Source organism: Epinephelus moara, chromosome 16, assembly GCF_006386435.1.
Source record: "Epinephelus moara isolate mb chromosome 16, YSFRI_EMoa_1.0, whole genome shotgun sequence".
In the NCBI taxonomy this organism is placed as follows: Eukaryota; Metazoa; Chordata; class Actinopteri; order Perciformes; family Serranidae; genus Epinephelus; species Epinephelus moara.
The window spans coordinates 841460-866919 of NC_065521.1; the positions used below are offsets into that span (position 1 = coordinate 841460).

Below are 25460 nucleotides of genomic sequence, written 5' to 3' on the forward strand. Positions count from 1 at the left end.
TGTGTATCAGTGTGTGTATTGTTTTGTATCAGTGTGTGTATCAGTGTGTGTATTGTTTTGTATCAGTGTGTGTATCAGTGTGTGTATTGTTGTGTATCAGTGTGTGTATCAGTGTGTGTATTGTTGTGTATCAGTGTGTGTATTGTTGTGTGTATCACTGTGTGGAACAGTGTGTGTATTGTTGTGTGTATCACTGTGTGTATCAGTGTGTGTTGCAGTAAACATCATCAGGATGTAACGAGTCCTGAAAACACATCTCTGGACAGTGGAGAGGCTAATTGCACTAATTAACCACACAGTGTGTGTGTGTGTGTGTGTGTGTGTGTGTATGTGTGTGTGTGTGTGTTAACACGTGTCTCTTGGATGCACACACTCATATTTTGTGTGTTAATCTGTGTGTGTGTCCCTTTTCACATCCCATTAGACTAAGTGCGCTGCTGCTCCTGCACCAAGGCATGCTGGGTAGATAATTAAACATGAGTCCCAGTGAGACACACACACACACACACACACACACACACACACACAGAAATATGTCAACAGGAGCCCAGAGGGGCTGAGACATGTGTGTGTGTGAGTTAAATTAAATGACACCAGCCAGAGGAAACAAACACACGTCTCGTCCACACATCCACTGACTACTGTTTCTACTGTTGCCTTGACGACACTCGAGCTCCTGCTGATGACTACAACTTTTTCACGACTTCAGCGACTGAAAACTCTCATCTATCATTCAGACCAAAGATGTTACGTTACGACGTGTCAAAAAATTTTGTTCTAAATCAGACACACACCGCCCCGATTCAGTGAGACGACTCCGTCGCACGTGTTGAAGTTACAAGTTTACGTTCTTCGTTAACAACATGGAAGTTTGGTGGACAGATGCTGCTGCCCTGGGTGATTGTTCTCGTTGGCTAAACATAACCACGTACATTTGTTAGCTAAATGTAACCATGTACGTTTGTCGGCTAAACATAACCACGTACATTTGTTAGCTAAATGTAACCATGTACGTTTGTTGGCTAAACACAACCACGTACATTTGTCGGCTAAATGTAACCATGTACGTTTGTCGGCTAAACATAACCACGTACGTTTGTCAGCTAAATGTAACCACGTATGTTTGTCGTCTAAATGTAACCACCTACGTTTGTTGGCTTAATGTAACCACGTACGTTTGTCGGCTAAACATAACCACGTACATTTGTTAGCTAAATGTAACCATGTACGTTTGTCGGCTAAACGTAACCACGTACATTTGTCGGCTAAATGTAACCATGTACGTTTGTTGGCTAAATGTAACCATGTACGTTTGTTGGCTAAATGTAACCATGTACGTTTGTCAGCTAAATGTAACCACATACGTTTGTTGGCTAAATGTAACCACCTACGTTTGTCGGCTAAATGTAACCATGTACGTTTGTTGGCTAAATGTAACCACCTATATTTGTCGGCTAAATGTAACGACGTATGTTTGTCGGCTAAATGTAACCACGTACGTTTGTTGGTTAAATGTAACAATGTACGTTTGTCAGCTAAATATAACCACCTACGTTTGTCGGCTAAATGTAACGACGTACGTTTGTCTGCTAAATGTAACCACCGACGTTTGTCAGCTAATCGCACATGGTGTCAGCTCACCACGTACGTTTGTTAGCAAAACATAGCTACGTATGTTTGTAGGCCACACGTAACCATGTCTGTTTGTTGGCTAAATATGACCACGACAGATTTCATTCTATAATCTTCTACAGTAATTACGACTCTTAAACGTGGATAAACACCAAATGTAGGTAACGTTACGCTTATATAGCTCACGCAATAACACATGTAACATCAACGCTTAATGATAACATATGCTGCTGTTAGCTAGCTTTCGGGCTAACGTTAGCATTTACATTTGCGGTACCAAATTATTACAGATTTTACCCCATTAACATCCTGATGGCTTCTGTTCAACAACACTTTAGTGGTAGTGAAAAATACACATATGTTTATACGCTTCTCACACACGCCGTCTACAAACCAGAGCACCAAATGTAAATTAATCCGCCGCTGAAAATAGTCCCCAGAAAGTCACTACGTCCTCAAATCTGTTTGATAAAAACTACAGTGTCAAAGAAAACCTCTGTCTGCCTGTTGATTGACAGCTTCATCATCTGCCGTGTCGTGGTTATGGTCGCCATTGGAAACGGTGGGGCGTGGCGTCCCTCAGGGCGCAGCACTGGGCCCACTGCACTTCTTTGATTTCCTGCCTGTTGTTTGAGCTCAGGAGACCCCGCTTTGTGTTGAGTGTGTGTGTGTGTGTGTGTGTGTGTGTGTGTGGACGTTCCCCCCGATCAGCTGCTTTGTCCCGGTGTGTTTACACACACACACCAAGTTTCCTGTCGGGGGCAAAGCCAGAGGGTGTTTGAGCCTGAGAGGCCGAGTGACTCACTGACTGAGTGACCACCAGCTGCTTCCCCCCTCAGCTCCGCCTCTCCACAGTGTGTTACAGGAGGTCATGTGTCCACGACCCCAAAACAGAGCGTGGACACATGACTGAAAGACGACACACACACCCTGATAATCACACCAGGCTCATTATCATAATGACCAACCAGAACTGACGAGGCACGGCGAGGACGAACTCAGGTTTTGGTGTTTTGGTGTTACATTCAAATTAAATTACGTTTACAAAAATTCTTCCTGTGCTTGTCGCATATTTTTTGTTGCATATCAAGAATTAAAATAAATTCAACATGAATCTGTTGATTTCACTTCTCTGACATTTAAACGCACAATTTCAAAATTCACATTTAATTTTTTTAATCTTAATCTTCAAGTTGAAATATTTCCAAAGAGCAACATCAGGGCCACTCAGGACAGAATGAGACGGGCCAGGACAGGATGAGATGGGCCAGGACAGGATGAGATGGGACAGGACAGGATGAGATGGGACAGGACAGGATGAGATGGGACAGGACAGGATGAGACGGGACAGGACAGGATGGGACAGGACAGGACAGGATGAGATGGGACAGGACAGGACAGGACAGGATGAGACGGGACAGGACAGGATGAGATGGGACAGGACAGGACAGGTTGAGACGGGACGGGACGGGACGGGACAGGATGAGACGGGATGGGACGGGACGGGACAGGACAGGATGAGACGGGACAGGACAGGATGAGATGGGACAGGACAGGACAGGACAGGACAGGATGAGACGGGACGGGACAGGACAGGATGAGACGGGATGGGAAGGGACGGGACAGGATGAGACGGGATGGGAAGGGACGGGACAGGATGAGACGGGATGGGACGGGACAGGACAGGTTGAGACGGGACAGGACAGGACGGGACGGGACGAGACGGGACAGGACAGGACAGGATGAGACGGGACAAGACAGGACAATACGGGACAGGACAGGACGAGACGGGACAGGACAGGATGAGACGGGACAGGACAGGACAGGATACGACAGGACAGGATAAGATAAGATAGGTGCAATTTGAAACATTTCAACTCGGCGACATTTGATTGTCCTCAGCCGGACGGGGACTTCCTGCTTTTAAAACCCTTTCAAAATAAAAGCAGGTGATGTTTGCGTGCGACTTTACACAATAAGAAAAGTTTAATGGAGGATTCTCCGGTTGGGCCTGAAGCGTGGAGCTGAGATGTATGAGCCAACATGCTGCTGTTAAAGCCTGTCATTAATTACAGTCTGCTGTGTGTGTGTGTGTGTGTGTGTGTGTGTGTGTGTGTGTGTGTGTGTGTGAGGTAATGAGCGGTAGGATTCGGGGTTAAGAGTGACACAGTGTCAGTGGCTTCTCTTCTGGCCTAATTAGCCCTCTAATTAATAGATTAATAGATAGATAGATAGAGCGTGGATAAGAGCAGCAGCTAACTGCCGCGGCTAATGTGTGTTTCAGAGATGAATCTCCGTCACGCCGTCACGTGGACGAGCTCTCTAACAAGGTGAGGAGTTTTGAATTTCATCCACAAAACCTGTGAGGATTTTTTTTTTTTTAATCCGGCAGGAGAGAAAAAGACAAAAGGAAAGAAGAGGAGAAGAAATCAATTAGCCTTTCCTAGCCGGTCGTTAGCTGCCCTTGGATAGGCACAGATAATTAAAGAGAGGGTGGTGGGGTGGGAAAGGTCCAGGGGAGGCGGAGGAAGGGGGGGTTGAAATCAGCCATGAGACTCCGTGAGATGGGGACGGAGACGGAGACAGAGGGGTTAAATCGGACACAGAGACGATGCAAATGAGGGAAGAGATGGAGGCTGCAGAGATGTGAATCTGATCTGTGGGCTGAGACGCAATGCTCCAGCAAAGCCACAGAAGAAGAAGAAGAAGAAAGGGAGGAGACGTGAAAGTGAAAGACAGACGGACAGCAGGGACGTAGAGGACGTATCAGCCTCACTAATCTGAAAGCTTTAGGATCAATTAAAGAAGCAGAGACGTGACGTCCGCTCAGATACACTGATGATGAACCGGCGACATGTCGGATCAGAGGTCCCAGGAGGACCAGGACTCCCTCAGGATGGCGTCTCTCATCATGGTGACATCATAAGGACAAGAAGACCTCTGAAAATCAAATCAGTGGCACACGAGCGTCTCCACACAGACCAGAGCGCCAACATGACATTTAGAGACTGTCGGGGTTTATTTGTTTAGGGAGGAAAAGATCAGGAATATGAAGGACTGACACAGGTCACATGATCAGGTGGGGACAGACGGAGAGACACCGGTACTGTGTGAGACGAGAGACAACGTCTGGTCCTCATCTCTGATGGTCAGCTGAGGAAGAAGACGATGATGGTGAAGATCAAGAAGAAAAAGAAGACAACGAAGACGCAGAAAAAGATGAAGAAGATGAAGAAGACAAGGAGGAAGGAGAGGGAGAGGAAGAAGAAGAGGGAGACGACATCGAAGAAGACAAAGACAAAGAAGAAGAGGAAGAGGAAAAAAAGACAAAGAAGACAAAGAGGAAGAAAAGGGAGGAGGAAGAAGATGATAAAGAAGAAGGCAAAAAGACAATGACGATGAAGAAATAGAGGAAGACAAGGAAGAAGACGAAGGGGAAGGAGGAGACAAAGAGGAAGATGAAGACGACGACGAAGAAAAAGAGGAAGACAAGGAAGAAGATGAAGAGGAAAACGAAGAACACGAATAGGAAGAGGACCAAAAAGAAGAGGATGAAGAAAACAACCCGAAGAAGAAAAACATAAAGACAAAGAAAGAAAACATTTGAAGTTTGTTTGGTGCAGTTTCTAAAACAGAGCTTTTATTTTGTAACAGGAAGTGACATAAGTACGTATGTACGATATTGATACTCTCTCAGGAATCATCCAGCACGTCTAAAGGTGCGGACACACCAAACCGACATCAAAGAACTAGCAGCGACAAAAGCCAACTGTTGCGTCGCCTCACGTCGTCTACGTCGCCTCACGTCGCCCTGTGTCAGTTGCATTTGAACACACTACACGGACTACATCCGACGGCCAAGTGGCACGTACGTTCTGTACCTGCGTGAGAGAGAGCGGAGTGAGAGAGTGGTACATCCTGTCAGCCAGCACCGGTTAGCCCCGGTTTCACTACAGGCAGATTCACTCACTACAGGGGCGAGGAAATAAAACCTGAACAGCCAATCAGAGTGATCTCTCTCACATGCTCAATCAGCCGAAAAGCCGCCGACGGTGCGGGACACACCACAAAAACTAGGCCGACAGACGCTCACCGACAGCCTGACTTTGGTCGACGGCCGACCGTTGGCTTGGTGCGTCAGGGCCTTCACATATATACTGACATATTATATTTGCGTTACTTTGAATGCTAGAATATTTTGCGTTGTCACATCATACGCACAATACACAGAAAATCTATTACGCAGAAAGTAAAATATGAAAAGTGACAAAAGTGATATTAAGGCAAAAATAAATAATTTATTTATTTAATAAATATAAGAGTCAAAAAAGTGAAACACAAAAGTCAAAAAGTTAAACATTAAAATAAAGTAATAGAAAAGTCAAAATAATTAAATAGGAAAGCCGCTTAATTTGCGTATTTTGCATCATTCACGTGCAAAGTCCTCAAGTGGGCCAGAATGGACCCTTTGGTGGGCTGGTTCTGGCCCCCGGACCATATGTTTGACACCCCTGCATTAGAGAGTGTGACCTTCAGATACCAGGACTCATCGGTCGATCGATGAGTCGATCAGCAGCAGACTGTTAATGGCTGATTCATCCTATAAGTTATTCATGAAGTGTAAACACCAACTTTTCTCTTTTTGGGATCATTTTAATTCAAATCTATTTTGGATAAAAGCTTCACAGCTGTGATCTTTAAATTGTCCAGTTTAAAAATTGGGCGTGACTTTATGAAAACTGTGAGCTTCGTGAACCTTTTCGCTCCATTAAATCTGGTTAAATGTTTGTTTCCTAAGTTGGAAACGACAAAATCACTTCTTTAGGTTCGCACCACCCTGTTGGCAGAAGGACCGCAGTCGGCCACAGCATCCAGGTGCACCAACAGCTAAAGCCTTGTGCGTCCCGACCCTGACAGCTCGTGCCTCGTGGCCGGGGAAGCCATTGACATTTCCTCTGAGATTAGGTGGATGCAGATGAGTGGAGCTGAGTACAGGAGGGGGAGGGGAGTTAATGCAGTAACAGGGTTTCCTCTGAGGAAAAGTGATGATGATGAAGAGCCAGATTCATCAGGAACTGGGTTTAAAACTTACCCAACATAACGTACGTGTACCGGGATCCTTTGTACCAATGAGGTGCTCTTTTATGACGCAACACCAAACTCATGAAATAATACAATTGATGAAAAGTTGACAGATGGTTAAAGAAAGACAGAGTCCAAGGTGGCCTCTTCAGATGTCTTGTTTTGTTCGACCAACAAAAACCAAAGAGATTCAGTTTGGAAAGATTTAAAACAGAAGACAGTGACAAAAAGTCTGGTTACTGATCGACTGACTGATCGTTTCAGCTTTGTTCAAACGGAGTGAAACAGAATGTTAAGCTCACGTCACCAGGATGCTTTTACCACACTATGACTCATGATTACCAAAATCTACTCAGGTCATCATTGAGTCCAAGTTTACGTTTGAGCCAACTTTGAAGAAATTCCTTCAAGGCCTTGAGATATCTCGCTCATGAGAATGGGGCAGACGTGTACGTATGGACGGACAACCTGAAAACATTACTCCAACCGAGGCTATCTCTGGCACCCATCCATTCTGAATTCAAGGCAATTTAAGACTTTACAAGGCAACTTGGTCTCACTTCATAGTCGTCAAAATCCGGCACTTGGTCAGTGACATCTGGCATTAGACACAGACAGCGGCATAACGGGGACGCGCGGCAGGACAACAAAAGTTAAGCCGGCGGAAGTCCGACGTAGTGCTTTTATTTTGAAAGAGACTGTATGCAAACTGTACATTTCTGTATTTTGAAAACAGACAATGCATGTAACAGGCTGAAGTTGACACGGCGTCCCAGAACGTCGACAACCAACACACCCAGGGTACCTTGGACGTCATATGTGGACGTGGAAAGTCCATGACCAAACGTGGACATGTGATGAGGTCACAGTGAAGACGTGCTGATCAAGGACCCGCAGCCACTCCACTGTCAGCCAACATCTTGCTTGATTTTGTGCGATTCTCAGTCATTGGTTTCCTGCTGTAAACTTAGAATATTGTCGCGTTTTATTTGGACTGTGATCATATGTTGGTGCTCCTGTGGAAACTGTGTTCAGATACCGAGACCACTGGAAACACGTCCTGGATTTTATCTCTCAACACTCGCGGGTGAATGTTACAGACTGCTGTCAATAACCTGAACCAAACCCCCAGAATACCCCGAGCATTCTTCGTTAAATGTGCAGGAAACTGACCTTGTTTCCTTCCTCCTATCACTGAATCAGCCTTTAAACAAACCTCCGCCTCTTCCTCGACTCCACGCTCTTGATTTCTGCAGCATTAAACAAACTCACAGGACGGAGGAGCGAAGCAAACGTGGCAGAGACGGAGACAAAATGCTTCCTCCTCGGCTCGTTTCAAAGCCGCAAACACGCTGAGTGAATTAGCCCGAATCCCCAAATAAAAGAGGACAATGTTTCTTAAGTGAAGCGTCTGAAGGTTTCAAATGTTTACCAGCCGGCCGCCGCTCGCCGTGATCCCATTCAATCCAAACACATTACCCACAAACACGAGGACGACTCCGCTTCCTCCACCCCCTTTCTCCCTCTTCTTTATTGTATGAGCAATTTGCCGACTGAGCCAATTAGCCAAAGGGTGAGGAGGGTGAGGCGGGGGGGGGGGTGAGCGTAACCGTCGGCGTACAGATTCAGCAGGAGCAGAGCGAGGGGCCGGCGAGCGGGAAGATGGAGTCACGTTATTTATTTCTTCATTATTAAAATAAGGCAGGGGAGGGGAGGTGGAGGTTAATCTGATGACTCAGGCATAAAGAATGTGCATTTAGTTTGTGCTTTTAGCCCCGCATTAGCATAACCCTCGCCGCCATGACAAACGATGAGTGGCCCCGGTGATTGGCTCGTGTCAGCCGGCTTAATGTCAATAGTAAATTGGAGGGCTTGTTAGGCGAGTCGGGGGACGCGGCGGTGAAGCAGTCATGTACAAAATAATGTCTATTAGGACTAATTTAATCAAGGCCTCCCTTTTACAGATGAATTAGAATGTAGGGGCCAATTATTTTTCAACGTTTGCACTGGCCCTGCCTGTCAGGAGGCTTCTTCTTCTTCTTCTGTGGTGTGCGTGTGTGTGTGTGTGTGTGTGTGTGTGCTGTTTAACATGCGTGGGGGCCGGCTCATAGCAGCAGCAGCAGGGGCTGCAGATAATAATGGCGGAGATGGCAGGCGGGATCGGCTAGTTAACTGACAGCAGATGAAACGGAGATCTGAATCGGATCACAGGAAGCCACACACACACACACACACACACACACACACACACACACACACACACACACACACACACACACAGAGCTCACGGGAAATTCACGGATATTTATAAAAGGAAATGATGAAACAGGATTTTGAGCACCTTGATTTTGCTTTATCACAACTTGAGTCTTGTGGAGTCGACGTGATCTCATCCCGACTCGCCATATTTTGACACTTGAGCGTTACCAAACTGACGCCAGGGGAAGCCTTTGGCATTGTGTCTTGATGCAGAACAGGTCGACAGTACTAAGGGTCAGTGGTTAGGGTTAGGCAGCAGAAGTACTTGGTTCTGGTGACGAAAGATCTCTTGGTTTACCTTGGTCTTGGTCGTTTATGACCAAATTACGAACTGGCTTCGTAACCGTAGTGTAACCTGCACCTCTTACCACGCCATGTATGTAGGCTCTGCAAAGGGTGCTCACTGTCATGAACCGATTCACTGATTCCTCGTATGTGAAAACCTTTTTGATGATAACCTGAATTCTGATATAATAACACAAATATTTGAACCCAAAACTCATCGAAGAGTGTCTGAAATGTTTCTTGTTCTGTGATCAGTTTTTGTAAAGGACAATCTGGATGTTTATGACGATAAATACATACACGAGGTACTTTGGGGGCGGGGCTAAACGTGACTAACTGGCTGTATCAATAAGCCTGAACAGGACGATCTGCCACTGATGATGTCACACAGCAGCAGTGGATGTCTGAAGTGCCACGTGTCCATCTGAAATCACACCAGTCCAATCTGTGTTATGATCACAGGATCAGGAGGGGAGGGCGGCTCATAGCAGTTTTATGGGGTACGAGGATGAGCCCCCACACACACACACACACACACACACACACCACTGCCTCTGACCCTGGGGGGCAATTATCTTGTGATGTGGGCCCCTTGCCCGCCTCCTTCCCCCCCCGGTCGCCCCATCTGGTCCCCTGAGCCCAATCCCGCCGCCGTGTCGGGGCAGCCGCCGCACCTGCACCCCCGGCCCCAGATTAAAAGCCCCCGGTCTAATTTTAAATCTGTTAGCGCTGGCCTTTTCTGAGGGGGGAACAAGACTAATCTGTTCCCATAAAGGGCCCTTATTCTTTCCCCTCTCCTGGCTCCCAGCGCCGACAGACCTGCTGCTGAATTATTACTGGACGAGCATTCGTCATGTGGGGCCCGCTGTTAAGTGTGTGGTGGTGAGGTGGCGGCGGTGGCGGCGATAAGAAGCCCTGCACGCTCATCCTTTAGCTGCTCATTTTTCTGCTGTCTAATTAAGGTGTGGTGCCCCGGTGCCAACACATCTCTACCTCCTCCTATTGTTCACGCTGCACACTGACCCCAGCACGAACATCTCTGCTACAGTCATCACCTCGGACAGATTTACCCTCCTACTGACGGCGTTTCACAGATCTGAAACTTTCACTTTTAGAGTTAAAAGAAAATGTAGCGTTAATAATCAGTCTCATTTGCCTGTTTCTGTTTGGGATGAGGCTCATTTCACTCAAACATATCCATCCTGTTGACATTATGTTGAGTCGATTTAAAAGTTGCAGTTATTCCCAGAAAAGTTGACGAAGAATTATGTCAATTTAGGTGCTGATTAGCCTCGGGGGAACAGCCTCCAGTGAACTCAAGACCTATCTTAATTACATGATGACTGAGAGATGTGATCTGATGCTAAACGCTGCTTTATGTGAAGCTTAAATATCTGTATAACTGTAGACACATAGTACTATATTCAGGATAACTCTGACATCATCACCTCAGCCAGACTTTATTTCTTATCGACAGATTCTACAGATTATTCACCTTTGCCTGGCAAAACTAGACATCAGGGGTGAAGATTTACCTTTTATTCTGAGTAAAGGTTTTCTTAAAATACAATCAGTTGCACAAAACATCCTTAAGTCTTCTCCCTTAAGCCCAGTTCAGACCAAAGTCTGTCGACGAGACAAGTTGAAACAGGAACGACTTGCAACCTTCTAAAAACCTGCTGGTTCACAGGAAGTGACCACGACCACAACTCTCTTTACTTCTGATCTGTAACGTTGACAGGAAGTGAACACCATGAGACGGCGTATCATCTCTAGTCAACATCTCTCTGTGCTTCTGATCTGATTTGCAGCTTTTCTGACTTCACTACAAGCTGATTGGCTGTTGAAACAGGTGACGTGCTTTAAAACCAGCCGCCGGCCATTTGACCAGCTGAGTGTCAGGTGACACCATCAGCCGGCTTGAGTCAAGCTCAGACCGGCCAGTTCACACTGCTGACACTTTTCTCTGCAACATTCTGAAATGGTTTCATCTCGAATCTTTGGTCTGAACTGGGCTGCTTAAAGTTGATTAAAGCGTTGTGCAGAGGACCTTAGCATCCAAAGTAAGGGCAAAAAAGGTACCTCTGACTGTATCTTAACGCCAACAACGCCTGTGAATAACCACTGGTTGAAAACACCCAACACTATAGTTTTCTTCCATCATCACCTCTATCTCTTCTATGGCTGTTTCTGGCTGAGCTCGGCGTTGGACGGAGCGGACAACAGAGAATAAAACAAAGATGCACAGATGTAAACACAAACAGGCAGAGATGCTCCACGACAGACTGCCAAAGGTCAGCGGCTGGCATGAGGGGAGGGTGGGAGTGCGAGGACACAGGAGGCCCAGGGGACGGAGGCACATGGCCGCCAACCACCTCCCCAGTCCGGCGGCCAGGAGGCCGGATTAGCAGCGCTGTCACTTGCTGTCCGCTCAGGCCTGCTAACACGCTGCGTCAAACAGAGTCCGAGCAGGCCTTGGGTGCTGGTGTTGACGCGCCACTCGACAGATAATTAAAACAATGAGCCGCAGCGCCAAGCACCCAGCACCGAGGGTGCTGCAGCAGCGCTGCTGGCCGAGCCAGCAAGGCCCCTGTGGGCGCTCCACAATGGGCAGCATGCCCAAACTTAGCAGCCCCTTTAGCGGTGGCATCAGCTGGGGCGCGGCACCGGGCGACTGCGCCAGCTGAGGTGATGACGGCTGACCGCGGGCGGCCAGGGGTTAATGGGAACGTTTAGAGGATGAGTCTTTTGGTGGTTTGTATCAGAAATACTTCGAACAGGATCCCCGTGGCGCCATGGAGCTCCTCCACGCTGCAACCTCCCCTCGCAGTTCTGCAGCCTAGCTCGCTGTCCCCTGTCCTCAGCACTGCGAGGGACAAGTGTCAACAAGTATCTCTCCTCATAATGAAGCATCATGGCGCTGAGCGGGCGTGAGCTGCAGCCCTAAAACAATTAGCGGCGACAGTATCCCCTCCTGAGACCCACTGACATTAATGAGACCTGGACCGGCCGTCGCTAAGGGCAGACGCACCGGGAGGAGGAGGAGGATGAGGAGGAGGATGAACGGGGGGTTGACACGAGAGGGAAAGGGTGGGGGAGATAAAGAGATGATCACAACAGTTGGAGATGGCGGGGCTCGGCCCTGTCACATATCTCATTGGACGGGGGCGGCGAGGCGGAGGCGAGGTGCGATCTCTCCGAACATTATTCCTCCCTCTGGTCCGAGCGGGAAGTCGACATGGGAGGGGAGGAGGAGGGTGGAGGAGAGGAAGAAATGGAGGTGTTTAATACTGATGCACCACCTTTTCCTTCCTTTCCTCCTCCTTTCCTTTCCTCACATCCATCCTTTTCCTGTCTCCTTTCCTTCCCTTTTCCAGTCCCGAAATATCCACCTCCATCTGTTCCTCCTCCTTTTCCTGCTTCTTTCACACCTTCTCCTGTTTTCCTTCCCTCCATCCTCCAACCATCCCTTTTTTCCCTCCACCCCCTCCCCCCGCCTCCCTGAACCTCCAAACAGGACCTAATTGGGAGGCGGAGTGGGGGGCCAGACCTTGACAGACAGGAGGTCAGCGTAATTGCTGCTGGCCATATTTAACATTAAGATAATCAGGCCATTAATTACCCTTTGGATCATTAAATCAGCCACTTGCAAAATGAAATTTCGGCCTCTATTACTCACTTGAGAGACCACGAGAGGAAGGCATTTTTCCATCCATCAGCCTCCCCCCCAGCCTCCCCCTCCCATCCCTCCTGCCGCCTGGACAAAGCCGCCTTTCCCCCATACCTCAGCCTCCAGCTCCTCTTCTTCTGCTGCTTCTTTAAGGCAGGTTTTCAGTCACAGCTCGGAGCTTACAGATAAGATAAGGGTCTGATTTCGGGAATATAAAGGTGACAAAAAAACTGTTTTTCCTGTACGATCGTTTAATATTTCTGCGTCTGAGTATGGGTCCACAAGCGTGTCTTGTTGCTGAACTTTGACAAATGTGTCGTGTCTTTTATCAGATGTTTTCTGAAAGACAATCTCAATCTAGAGATGAATAAAACTACCATTTTTCCTTTCTCCGTTGCTGATTCACGACGGCCCGTTCCATGAGAACAGGAAGTGGTTTGTGTTTTGTTCCTTGTTTGTTAAAGATAAACAGTAGAAGAAGAAACCAAGGAGGCACGAATCGAGACGTTGACCTGCTGTTGGCTTTGTCAGTGATTTTGTTCTGTGTCCTTCATTCATTTGCTGCCAAAACTATGTCAATACTTCCTGTGCGTACTTCAAAATAAAAGCATTTCAATGCAAAGAAGTGACATTTGACGTTGAATAAAGGTTCTGCAGTTTTTGTTAAGATGAAGCGTTGAAACTTTGGACGGACGAAATGTTTAGGAAAACACGTCTGATGTTAAAATTTTGGACGAAGTACTCAGATCCTTCACTTCAGGAAAAGTAGTAACAGTACGGCCTAAAAATACTCAACTACAGCAAAATTTACTTCAAATATCAAAAGTTAAAGTCCTCACTGTGCAGAATTTTTGTTATTATCTGCTTTTATCGCCACGTAACGCATGTAAGAGTATTTAATGTGTCAGTTTTAGTGTGTACTGCTGGGTACATCAGAGGTAGTCAGATAAATGTGGTGCAGTAGATCACATGTTGTGGAGTGGAAGTTTAAAGTAGCAGGGATGGAAACACTCAAGTATTTCAAGATTCAGTTCAGTGCATAAGTTAACGTACATAGTTACAATGCACCAATGTGTTTAGCTAAAGTTTTACATGTTTTTGGTATTTGTACTGTATTCTACATATTTTGTTGCTTTTGTGGTCAGTTTTAAATTATTATTTGTATTGTATTTTACGCTGTTTTTGATATTTGTACTGTTTTACTTTAAAAAAAAAATTGTACTGTATTTTACGTCTTTTTTTTTGCATTGTACTGCGTTACGTTTTTTTGTATTTGTTCTGTGTTGTTTTTTTGTATTTGTACTGTGTTACATTTTTTGTATTTGTACTGTGTTACATTTTTTGTATTTGTACTATGTTACGTTTTTTGTATTTGTTCTGTTACGTTTTTTTTGTATTTGTACTGTGTTACATTTTTTGTATTTGTACCGTTACGTTTTTTGTAATTGTACTGTGTTATGTTTTTTGTATTTGTTCTGTGTTACATTTTTTGTATTTGTACTATGTTACGTTTTTTGTATTTGTATGTTACATTTTTTGTATTTGTACTATGTTACGTTTTTTGTATTTGTACTGTGTTACGTTTTTTGTATTTGTTCTGTTACGTTTTTTTGTATTTGTACTGTGTTACATTTTTGTATTTGTACTATGTTATGTTTTTTGTATTTGTTCTGTTACGTTTTTTTTGTATTTGTACTGTGTTACATTTTTTGTATTTGTACTGTGTTACGTTTTTGTATTTGTACTGTTACGTTTTTTGTAATTGTACTGTGTTACGTTTTTTGTATTTGTACTGTTACGTTTTTTGTAATTGTACTGTGTTACGTTTTTTGTATTTGTTCTGTGTTACATTTTTTGTATTTGTACTGTGTTACGTTTTTGTATTTGTACTGTTACGTTTTTTGTTTTTGTATTTGTACTGTGTTACGTTTTTGTATTTGTACTGTTACGTTTTTTGTATTTGTACTGTGTTACATTTTTTGTATTTGTACTGTTACGTTTTTTGTAATTGTACTGTGTTACGTTTTTTGTATTTGTTCTGTGTTACTTTTTTTGTATTTGTTCTGTGTTACATTTGTTGTATTTGTAATGTGTTATGTTTTTTGTAATTGTACTGTGTTACGTGTTTTGGTTGGTATTTATATTGTATTTCACGTTTTTTGTATTCATACTGTGTTTTATGTAGTTTTCTTGTATTTGTACTGTGTTTTACGTGTTTTCGGTATTTTTATGTTTTACTATTTTTTGTATGTGTACTGTGTTTTTGTGTTCTTGCCAATTTTTCTGTATTCTTTTTCAATCATTGACAAATACGTGTGGGAGCATTTAAAGTGTCAGTTTTAGAAACTTTGTGTATTACTGGGTACATCACAGGTATAGCACTGCATCATCTCGTGTCTCATGTTAAGTTAAATCAAAAGTAACTATAAATGTCAGGTAAATGTAGTGCAGTAGAAGTTTACAGTGGCATAAAATAAAAACACTTAAGTACAGTAATTGGGTAAATGTACTTAGTTACATTCCACAAATGCATTAGATTATTGACAATGTTTTAACAACAGCAGTCCAGTACTTGAGGTGCATCACATGATAATAATACTCACTGTACAGTATATCTACATGTATTTAAGCCTCGTATGTTTTGCTGCTTGTCGACGTCTCGCAGGTTGTGATTTAAGGTGGAGCTGCGAGTGTTGAGTGAACGTAACCTCGGTGACACGGCGTCTACATATCATTTCATAGACCGTCACTGGGACTCCATAAAGCTGTCATAAAACCTCCACGCCTCCCTCCCTCACAGTGTGTGTGCGTGTGTGTGAGGCGGATGCAGGGACACGTGTACATCTGTTCAAGTTTTAAACAAATTGAACCAAAATCTTGATGCAAAGTGTAACAAAAAAAAAACCCAGTGTGAGATCAAACTGTATCTGGTTTCCTTCTGTCACAGTGCTGCTCGTTAATGGAGTCGACAAACTGCAGCTACGTTTTCTACTGTGTTTCACATGGTTATTGTACTTCTACTATGTGTTTTGTGTTTACTGTATTTGTACGATGGCTTTTTCTTTTGGCATTCCCACAGTGTTTCAAATGATCTTTTGGTCCTGGACTTTGTTTTACATTCATTTTGTCTTTGTACTCTGTTCTACTTTTTTATTTTTGCAATTGTTTCTCCTTTTCACATGATTTGTTTGGTATTTGGACTGTATTTTATATAATTTTTGTATTGCTCTATGTGGCGTTTATTTGTATTTGTACAATGTTTTCATGGTTTTTTGTATTTGTAAAATGTTTTAGATTGTTATGTTTGTATTGGGCCTGTGTGCTTTTTTTCATGTTTTTTATTTTTAGTATGTTTTACATGAGGTTGTTTTGGTAATTGTACGTTGTTTTACATGACTTTTTGGTATCTGTACTACGTTTTACACATGTATTGTGTTTGTTTGTTTTTTAATGGTAATTGTACTGTACATTACCTGCTTTTACATGGATTTTTTGTATTTATACTGTGTTCACTACATTTGAAATGTTTTTTAATATTTGCATTGGGTTGTATTTGGACTTTATGTGTTTTTTGGTTTTGATACTGCGTTTTACGTTTTGTTGTATTTGTACTGTATTTTATGTTTGTTTATTTTCGGATTCTTTGGTATTTGTACTATGTTTTATGTGTTTTTTGTATTTGTACCTTTCCTTTTTTGTTCTGTGTTTTACATGTTTTTAAATTAAAACTGATATATGTGTTGTTTTTTTGTATTCATACTGTGTCTTATATGTTTTCTGTCTTGCATTTGTACAGTTTTGTAAAGGTTCCCTTGGTATTTGTACTGTTTCCATGGTTTTATTATAGTTGCACTGTGTTCAATACAATTTTATTGTATTTGTACTGTGTTTTACATATTTTTTTCTTAGTATTTGTACTGTATCTTACCACAATGTAAAGTACGAGGAACTTTAATAAAGTAGGAGATGAATATATATTTTTTGACTTTATAGAGTAAGTCTGTAATAAAATTAAGGATTTCTTTAGTTGTTAGACGCCAGTAGACAGAATACATTTCAGGTTTTAACTGTGCCTTGTTTTGTACCTGCAGTATTTATTTTATGTATTACAATGATCATTAAGATCAGAGTCTAATCCAGCAGTACGTGTGTACTCTGTGTACATAAACTACATGTCTGTATTCATGCAGTGCTGCCAGTCCATGCAGTATTCTCCTGTTGTCGGCTGATTGTTCTTCGCTGACATTCACACATAGGTGTAAAGAGTTGGGTGCAGTCACACAGAGTAAAGAGAAACATGTAAAACGCAGTACAAGTACACACATATACACACACAGATACACACAGATACACACAGTGAGCGATGTGTGAGTATTGACGTGCCATTAGCCCTCCTCCGTCAGACCACTAATGCTTTTATTGTTGCTCATGTTCCTATTTATTTATGAATCTGAAGCATGTTTCCCCTGAAGAGATTAGAGAAGGAGGTCAATATTATCTCAATTAACCCGCCACGCTCCACCGCCACTCCATCTCCCCCCTCCACCCTCCCCCCTGTGCCCTGTCGATAGTATTTATCAGTCCATTCCTTAAGTGGCTCGGTTTGTCGTTTCACCTCCATAAATCCCTCCTTCCATCATTTCTCTGCTTCTCTACCTTCTTTTCTTTTGTGTTGCTCCTTTTCCTTTTTCTTTCTTCACCTCTTCCAACTTCCTGTTCATGTGTTTTTGTCCATTTTAATATTTCTATGACCATTTTTTTATTCAGGCGTCGATTAAAATCCTGAGTGGCACAACCAGAAATTCTACACATTCAAATCAGGGAAGCTGAGAAGCTAACGTGACATGGTAGCGCTGGGTTCCTCAGGTCTTCTAGTTTCATAGGACACAAGTATGATCACTGTCGCTTTAAAATTCAGCCACCTACAGCCTCTGAAAGACGGGGATGATGTCTGGAATCGACAGCGGCCTGGCGGGTTACATTTACAACAAGACAACAACACTAACGCATGTTTAACAAAGTCTTTCTGTATTTGTACCATGTTGTGTTTGTCGTTGTACTGTTTTACATGTTTGTTTTTTTGTGCTGTACCTGTTTTTTTATAATAATAGTTGTACTTTGTTTTATGCAATTTTGTTGTATTTCTACTTGTACTATGTTTTACGTATTTCTTGGCGGTATTTTTACTGTTTTTCAATAATTTCAATATAGTTGTACTGTGTTTTACTTTTTTCTTGTATTGTGTTGTGTATGTTTTTTTTTGTATTTGTGCTGTATTTTACGTGTTTTATTTTCTTGTATTTATATTGTGTTGTATGCATTTTTTGTACTCGTACTGTGCTTTACATGTTTTTGTAATATTTTACAAGGGTTTTTGGGGTATTTGTACTGTGTTTTACTTTTCTTTTCTATTTGTACTGTGTCATAGCTGTTTTTTGTACTTGTGCTGTGTGTTATGTGTTGTTATTATAGTTGTACTGTGTTTAAGATGTTTTTTTTCACTCTTTAACATGGATTTTGGGGGTATTTGTACTGTTTTTCTATGATTTTAGTGTATTTGTACGTGTTTTATGCATTTTTTTGTATTTATACTGTGTTTTATGTGTTTTGTTTTACTGTTGTACTGGGTATTGTCCTGTTTTTCTACTATTTTATTGTATTCATACTGTGTTGTATGTATTGATTTTGTATGTTTTCATACTGTTTTAGAGGTTTTTTTTGGTGGTATTTGTTTTATATGTTTTTTTTTTTTTTTTTTTTACTTGAAGTATATTATGGACTGACACTTTCAGTGTTTTTACTTCAGTATAATGCAGAGCTGTCCATGGTGCAGTACTGATACTTTAACTGAAGTCAATGGTTAGAGTGATTCTTCCACCGCTGCGTCGTCACCGGTGTGTGTAGTATTAACAGTTATGTGTGTTTCATTGTGTTTTGTAGGGTTAAAATGTGTTTGTGAGCATATCTGTATACACTGTGTGTGTGTGTGTGTGTTTGGCGGGGNACACGTACACACTGATCAACACCAACGTCACGCTAAAGTTCACCCATTTGTTACTACTATCCCCTGTAGTCTACAAGACAACACACACACACACACACAGACACACACACACACTTCACTTCTGTCAATATCAACACGTCCCGCTGTGTGGAGCGCTGCCCCCTATCTGCAGCTGTGTGCACTGCACTGACAGAGTACTACATACCTGGGGTACTTCTACTGCACTGCAGGAATGTGACAGCTGCAGCTACTGTACATGTTCAGATTTTTACACATATAAAGAGATTATAAAATCTGATGATTTGTTATGAATTAAATTCAGTTTATTCAGTCCAGCTGAAACCATTGAGTCCATCAATCAATCAGTCCAATACTGAGAAAATTAATGTGAGATGTTTTTGATGGTTAAAGCAGGTCAGAGCGATACAGCCCATAAACAATATTGTTATAATAAAGCTGAAAAAACGGTGGTGGTTTTATTCTGAAGTGTCAGTGTTTTTGCTTATGGTCAACAGTTAGCAGTAAAGTGTTATAGCAGCTGTTAAACGTCTGAGCTGAAAACAAACTAACAGCTCCCCAGTCCACATATTATTTATATTTAGAAGTCCATGGTCACAAATGTGACAAATACTCTCAGTCTGTCACCCTGCAGATACTAAAACACCCGCCACGCCTCCTCACACTATCACCAGCAGACAGAGAGGTCTGGACAAGGTGGAGAATTGACTGCTTTCCCGTCTAATAACGTCAATAACTGGTCTGTAGTTTCCTACCTGCTGGCATCCGGTGCAGGTTTGAGGCGTCCCTGTGCGTTGGCCTCCCACACGCTGTTGGCGAGCTCGTTTCCAATGGCCGACATGACCTTGATGAGCTCCAGCGGCCACTCGTCCAGGTCCAGAGAGCGGACCCTGGACAGGTGCGTTCCCAGGTTCCTGTGGATGCCCGAGCACTCGATGCAGATCAGGGCCCCGAGGTTCAGACTCGCCCAGTCCGGGTCTGGATCGGCAGTGAGAGGGAGGCGAACATATTGATATATATGAAAAACAACTTCTTCAGATAATTTATTTCATCATTTGTTAGCTTTGACAAACCGACTTTATACAGAAGTTTTTATTGGTGAACGCAGAGTCCAACATGTGGACATCAGACTAATACAGCTTTTGATAAAGGTATTATCCTGTTAGCAATCAAGCTAACAGGAGCAATATTATCCCTCTTTAGTTAGCATTAGCATCTCCTGGCTGACTAGCATGTTAGCGACTCTAGCACAAAATATTTTGCAAAAACATCCCAAATACAGACGTCCCAAATAACCAGACTATCATGTATTTAATTTTGGGTGACGTTTCCACCCAGAGGAGCAGATGACTCCATGATAAGTGAGCGACTGTAGAGACTGGTTTGATACTCACTCTGAGCTTCGCAGTCGGCACAGCGACTGTTTCCTCGGATACTTCTGATGGACTGCAGAGCCATGGCCTCTGTCTGACTCGTCAGACGAGACTAAAGGAAAACAGACAGATTTATATATGAGTACAACCACACTAATATTCATGGTTGTCTTTCAGAGGTTAGTCTATGAACGAGGATTAGGACCATGTTAACGAAAATATATCTTAGATTTTGAGAATTAATTTATAAATCTACAAAAATGAAGTCCTTGATGTATGAAAATACAGTTATAAATTACGTGATTAAAGTCATAATTCTACAAGAATAAGGTGGTAAATTACGAGAACAAAGAAGTGAATAACGAGAATAAAGTCGTAAATCTACCAGAATTAAGTTGTATTATAACAATAAAGTCAAAATGTTACAAGAATAAAGTCATAAATCTCTGAGAGTTAAGCCACAAATCTATGAGAATAAAGTCGTAAATCTAAGAGAACAAAAACATAACATTACAAGAATAAAGTTGTAAATCTACAAGAATAAAGTCATAATGTTACAAGGAAAAAAGTAAATAAATCTACGATAATAAAGTCATAAATCTACAAGAATAAAGTTGTAAATCTACGAAAATTAAGTCGTAAATCTATGAGAAAAAAGTCATAGATCTATGAATATAAGGTCATAAATTATAAATAAACAAAGAGAATTATGATATAATATTACAAGAATTCAGTCATGGGTCTACAAGAATAATTCGTAAATCTATGAGAACAAAGTCAACACCAATAAATAAATTAATGAATAAACTTAAATTCAATTTAGATTTTTAGTATTTTCTGACATTTTATAGACTCAAACAATGAATCTTTTATTGAAGGAAATAATCTGTGGTTAGCTATGTCCCTAAATTGTCAGTTAAGTTAATGACATTAGTGGAAAGTAACAACAATAAACTCCATTTAAGTACAATTTTGGCACAGTTCAATTAATAGTTGAATATTTCCATATTTTGCTTCTCTGTACTTCGACTCAAATATTGTATTGTTTACTTCATTATATTTATCCAATAACTTTGGTGGTATTTCTATTTTACATTTTATGATACAGTTTAATAATACTAATCTACACAGCAGTATACAAAATACAAATAACTGGCTCCAAATTGACGAATGACAACACTGAAAATACTTTCACTGTAATAGAAACAAAATAATAAAACACTTTGAATGGAGTCATTCGGCATGATGAGTACTTTCACTTCTCATACTTGGATGTTTACCTTTAACAGAATATTTTTAAACTGTGGTAATTGTATTTTAAGTAAACAATCTGAGTGCTTCTTCCACCGTTAATCACTAAACTTACAGATCAAAGTTTATTTCAGATTAAACGTGTAACTGAGAAACGAGCAGGTGAGAACAGACGTCTCTGCTGTTTCAGGCCGAACCCACTGATGTCGTGGAACGGAGGAATAACAGCAAACAAACGGAGTGGGGGAGGGAGGTACTGGGTGAGGTAGTGGGGGGGTGGCTGGTGTTTTTTGGGGGGCAATAAAAGGCTGAGAGCCTGAGGCGTAAACACAGCAGGTCTGGACTCAGAGCTGCATGTGTGCAGGTGGAAAATGGCAATGCTGAAGCTGAAAGCCGAGCTGCAGTAATTACCACTCTGTAATTATGTGAATGAAAGTGTGTGTTTGTGTGTGAGCAGGTAAGTGAGGACGGTGTGTGTGTGTGTGTGTGTGTGTGTGTGTGTGTGTGTGTGTGTGTGTGTGTGTGTGAAGTTAAAGGTCCTGTTTATTTGCTATGGCTGGGTGACATGGAGGAAATCAAATGACTGAGTGCGTAAAGATAAATAATAAAACAGCTACAACAGTCTGGTAAGACAACAAAAAATATGACACTTACCGAATCACCTGAGACGATGTTAATGTAACACTGATTTACTGCTTTATGTTTAATATTTATGATTTTATTTTTAATGCAAAATAAAACTAGAATTACCACGTCACGGTTTTGTCAAGGTCACAGTGACCTTTGATCTTTGACCACCAAATCCTAATAAAATTTGAGGAAACTCCCTCAAGTTGTTCTTGAGATATTGCGTTCATGAGAATTAGACAAACGAAAGGTCACAGTTACCTTGATCTTTGACCACCAACTTCAAAACACTCAATTCTTGAATCCAAGTGGACATTTGTGCCAAATTTAACGAAATTCCCTCAAGTGTCGTTGAAATATTGCATTCATGAGAATAACTGAGGTTGAAAGTTCATTCAAAACTAAAAGTGGATGTTCAGGCCAAATTTACAGAAATTCCTTCATAGTGTTCTTGGGATCTCTGTAACAGGAATAGGATGGACAAAAGGTCACAGTTACCTTGACCTTCGACCACCAAATTCTTATCAGTCCATCTGTGACTCGATGTGGACAGCAATGCCAAATTTGAGGAAACTCCCTCAAGTTGTTCTTGAGATATCACTTTCAAGAAAATGAGACAGATAAAAGGTCACAGTTACCTTGACCGTGTCTACCAAATTCTAATCAGTTCGTCTGTGACTCAATGTGGATGTTTGTGCCACATTTACAAGACTTCCCTATAAGTGTTCCTGATATATCACTTTTATGAGAATGAGACAGACAAGAAGTCACAGTTACGTTGACCTTAGACCCAATTAAATTGTAATCACCTTATCCGTGACTTAAAGTGGATGTTTGTGCCAAATTTGCAGAAATTTCCTCAAGGTGTTCATGAGATATCATGAGAAAGAGACTGATGCAGGGTAACAGCAACCTTTGACTACTAAAGTTGAATTACTTTATTCTTGAATCTAAGTGGACATTTGTGATCACAGTTACCTTGACCTTCGATCACCAAGTTCTGCAAAATGTATCCATAACTCAAAGTGGACGTTCATGCCAAATTTGAGGAAATTCCCTCAAGTCGTTTTTGAGATATCGCGTTCACAAGAATAAGTTGGACGAAAGGTCACAGTTACCTTGACCTTTGACCACTGACTCTCACAACGAATGAGTTCCTGAGTAGTTCAAATGTATTAATAATAAACTGTTCTATTTTCAAACATATTCGGCCTCTAAAATTCCACGATCAATAACACCAACTCTACAAAGAATACTTCAGATGTTTCAGGAGCTGCACACCAGACTTCAGTGTAGAGCTTTTAGGAGGGCGGACTCTGCTCACCTTGTTCTTGCTGCTCTCGCAGGACTGCAGGCTGGCCAGGATCTGGCTCTCGATGACCTGAACCCAGGCGTCGCGCTCCTCGTACGAAGTGGCCTCGAAGTGCCACGTCTGGCCCGTCAGCGACACGATGGTGAACTCAAAGTTCTCCTCTTGTTCTGTTGGACAGAAGAGATTCAGATTCAGTGGAAAAATGACACTCAACAACATTTAGCCATGTTTCACCTCAGCCGTTTGGTTCACGCTTTCGTCCAGAGGCACAGTGTCTTGTTTAAAGACACTTCAGGAGGACAGTTCTGGTTTTGGGTGGCTGCTTCGACTAAATTTAAAACTGTCCAAATCTCAACCAGCCACATCACAAGTTTGACTCAAAGCCAAGACTAGAATATGTCATGAAAAACGTTATTCCAGCACCTTTCTGCAGCATTAATTTAAACACTTCAATATGATGTTTGGCCCCAAATTAATGTCATTAAATGTTACGTCACAATTTACTTTTCAGAGCTTCAAACCAATACGCAACAGCGATGGAGGCTTTAAACAGCTGAAATAAAGGAAAAACTGGTACAAAGGACGGAGAGATTAAAAGTCAGCATTCACCTTCAGTCCTAAGTCTTAAAACTGGCTCATTGACCGTTTTGTCAGGGTCGCCTTCAAACAGTTGACCAAACGTTCGCTGACCAGAAAGGTCAGCAAGTCGGCAAGATTTCATGCGTCTGTATGTTCTGGTACGGAGCTTCATATCTGAAGGACTCAAGGACACCCGTTCTCCTCTTCTGACCCTCTAGGTGACCTCACCCTGAAGCCAGGATGTCACCCAAATTACGGGGCCCTGTGCCCCCTCCACCAGTGAGGTCAGTCATTACAATCAGGGCCTGCTGGAGGGAGGACATATGGATCTGTTACCCAGAGCCCCCTCAGAGGTTAATGGGACAATCAGGAGTTAATTAGAAGGCGTTTGCCTGCATGTGTTTGTCTACCAAACTCTACTTCTTTAAAACAGCTGGAGAAGCTCTGAAGTATTGACACGTTAAAGGTACAGTTCACTTAAATTTTAGTGTCAAGCCAATGTGGGGAAAAGGTCCTTAAAGTGCTCAAGAAAGTGGAAAACTTTCAAGACGACTAAGAGGACCTTTGAGTTGAGATGATTTTGTCACACGGGGTCCAGACTTAACTTTAAAGCTCAAGATTGGTCATATATCTGGGTAAACTTTGAAAAGACAGTGACAATCTAGCAGCGCAACCCAAGCGCTAGAATAATGCTGACATGATATGAGATGTTTCACCTTTCTGTCTCTGATAATCACAATGAAAACGCCAGGCAAAAAAACCAATCGCCAGAAACTATTGGCATTGTACACTTCTGCAAACTACCCATATGTTACAATGTGTACAGTGTTATGTAGCGGATACGTTGGAACTTGTTTTAACAACGCTGTGGTTAACATGTGGTTAGGTTTAGGCAAAAGAAAAACACCTGGTTATGGTCATGAAAAATCCCGCCGGCAGGAAAAGCAGCAATTTTTTGGATAAAAAAACGACAATATTTTGGTGCCACAATCCCAGCAGAAAATGCCACTTTTAGGGGCACTATGGAAATGGATTAATGTCTTGGTGAAAAAGAACCTTCTTTCATTGCTATCCTGGCAGAAAATGCAGCAAAGTTCGGGTAAAATAACTTTTTTTTGTGCCACAATTCCAGCAGGAAATGCAGCAATGTTTCGGTAAAAACACAACTGAATTTTGTGCCATAATCCTTAAAGGACACACAGCAGTGTTTCAGTAAAAAACAACAACAAAAAAACAGTTTTTTTGTGCCTGGCAGGAAACGCAGTGATGTTTATATATACACATATGACTATTGTCACACATGTATACTGCCAGATATTAATACATACTTTCAACATATTGTACCACAGTAGCCAGAACTGTAATATT

The 25460-nt window shown here is 42.2% G+C and overlaps 1 protein-coding gene across 8 annotated transcripts in view; it reads right to left on the bottom strand.

The window, feature by feature from the left end:
- agap1 (ArfGAP with GTPase domain, ankyrin repeat and PH domain 1) overlaps window positions 1-25460 on the bottom strand; it is a 193508-nt gene that overhangs the window by 11166 nt on the left and 156882 nt on the right. For all 8 annotated transcript variants that reach the window (XM_050065657.1, XM_050065655.1, XM_050065654.1 and 5 more), the window contains 3 exons: window positions 23526-23680; window positions 20345-20435; window positions 19706-19928 (listed from right to left, as the gene is read on the bottom strand). In XM_050065657.1, the coding sequence (XP_049921614.1) occupies window positions 19706-19928; window positions 20345-20435; window positions 23526-23680 (469 nt within the window). The remainder of the gene's footprint in view (window positions 1-19705; window positions 19929-20344; window positions 20436-23525; window positions 23681-25460) is intronic.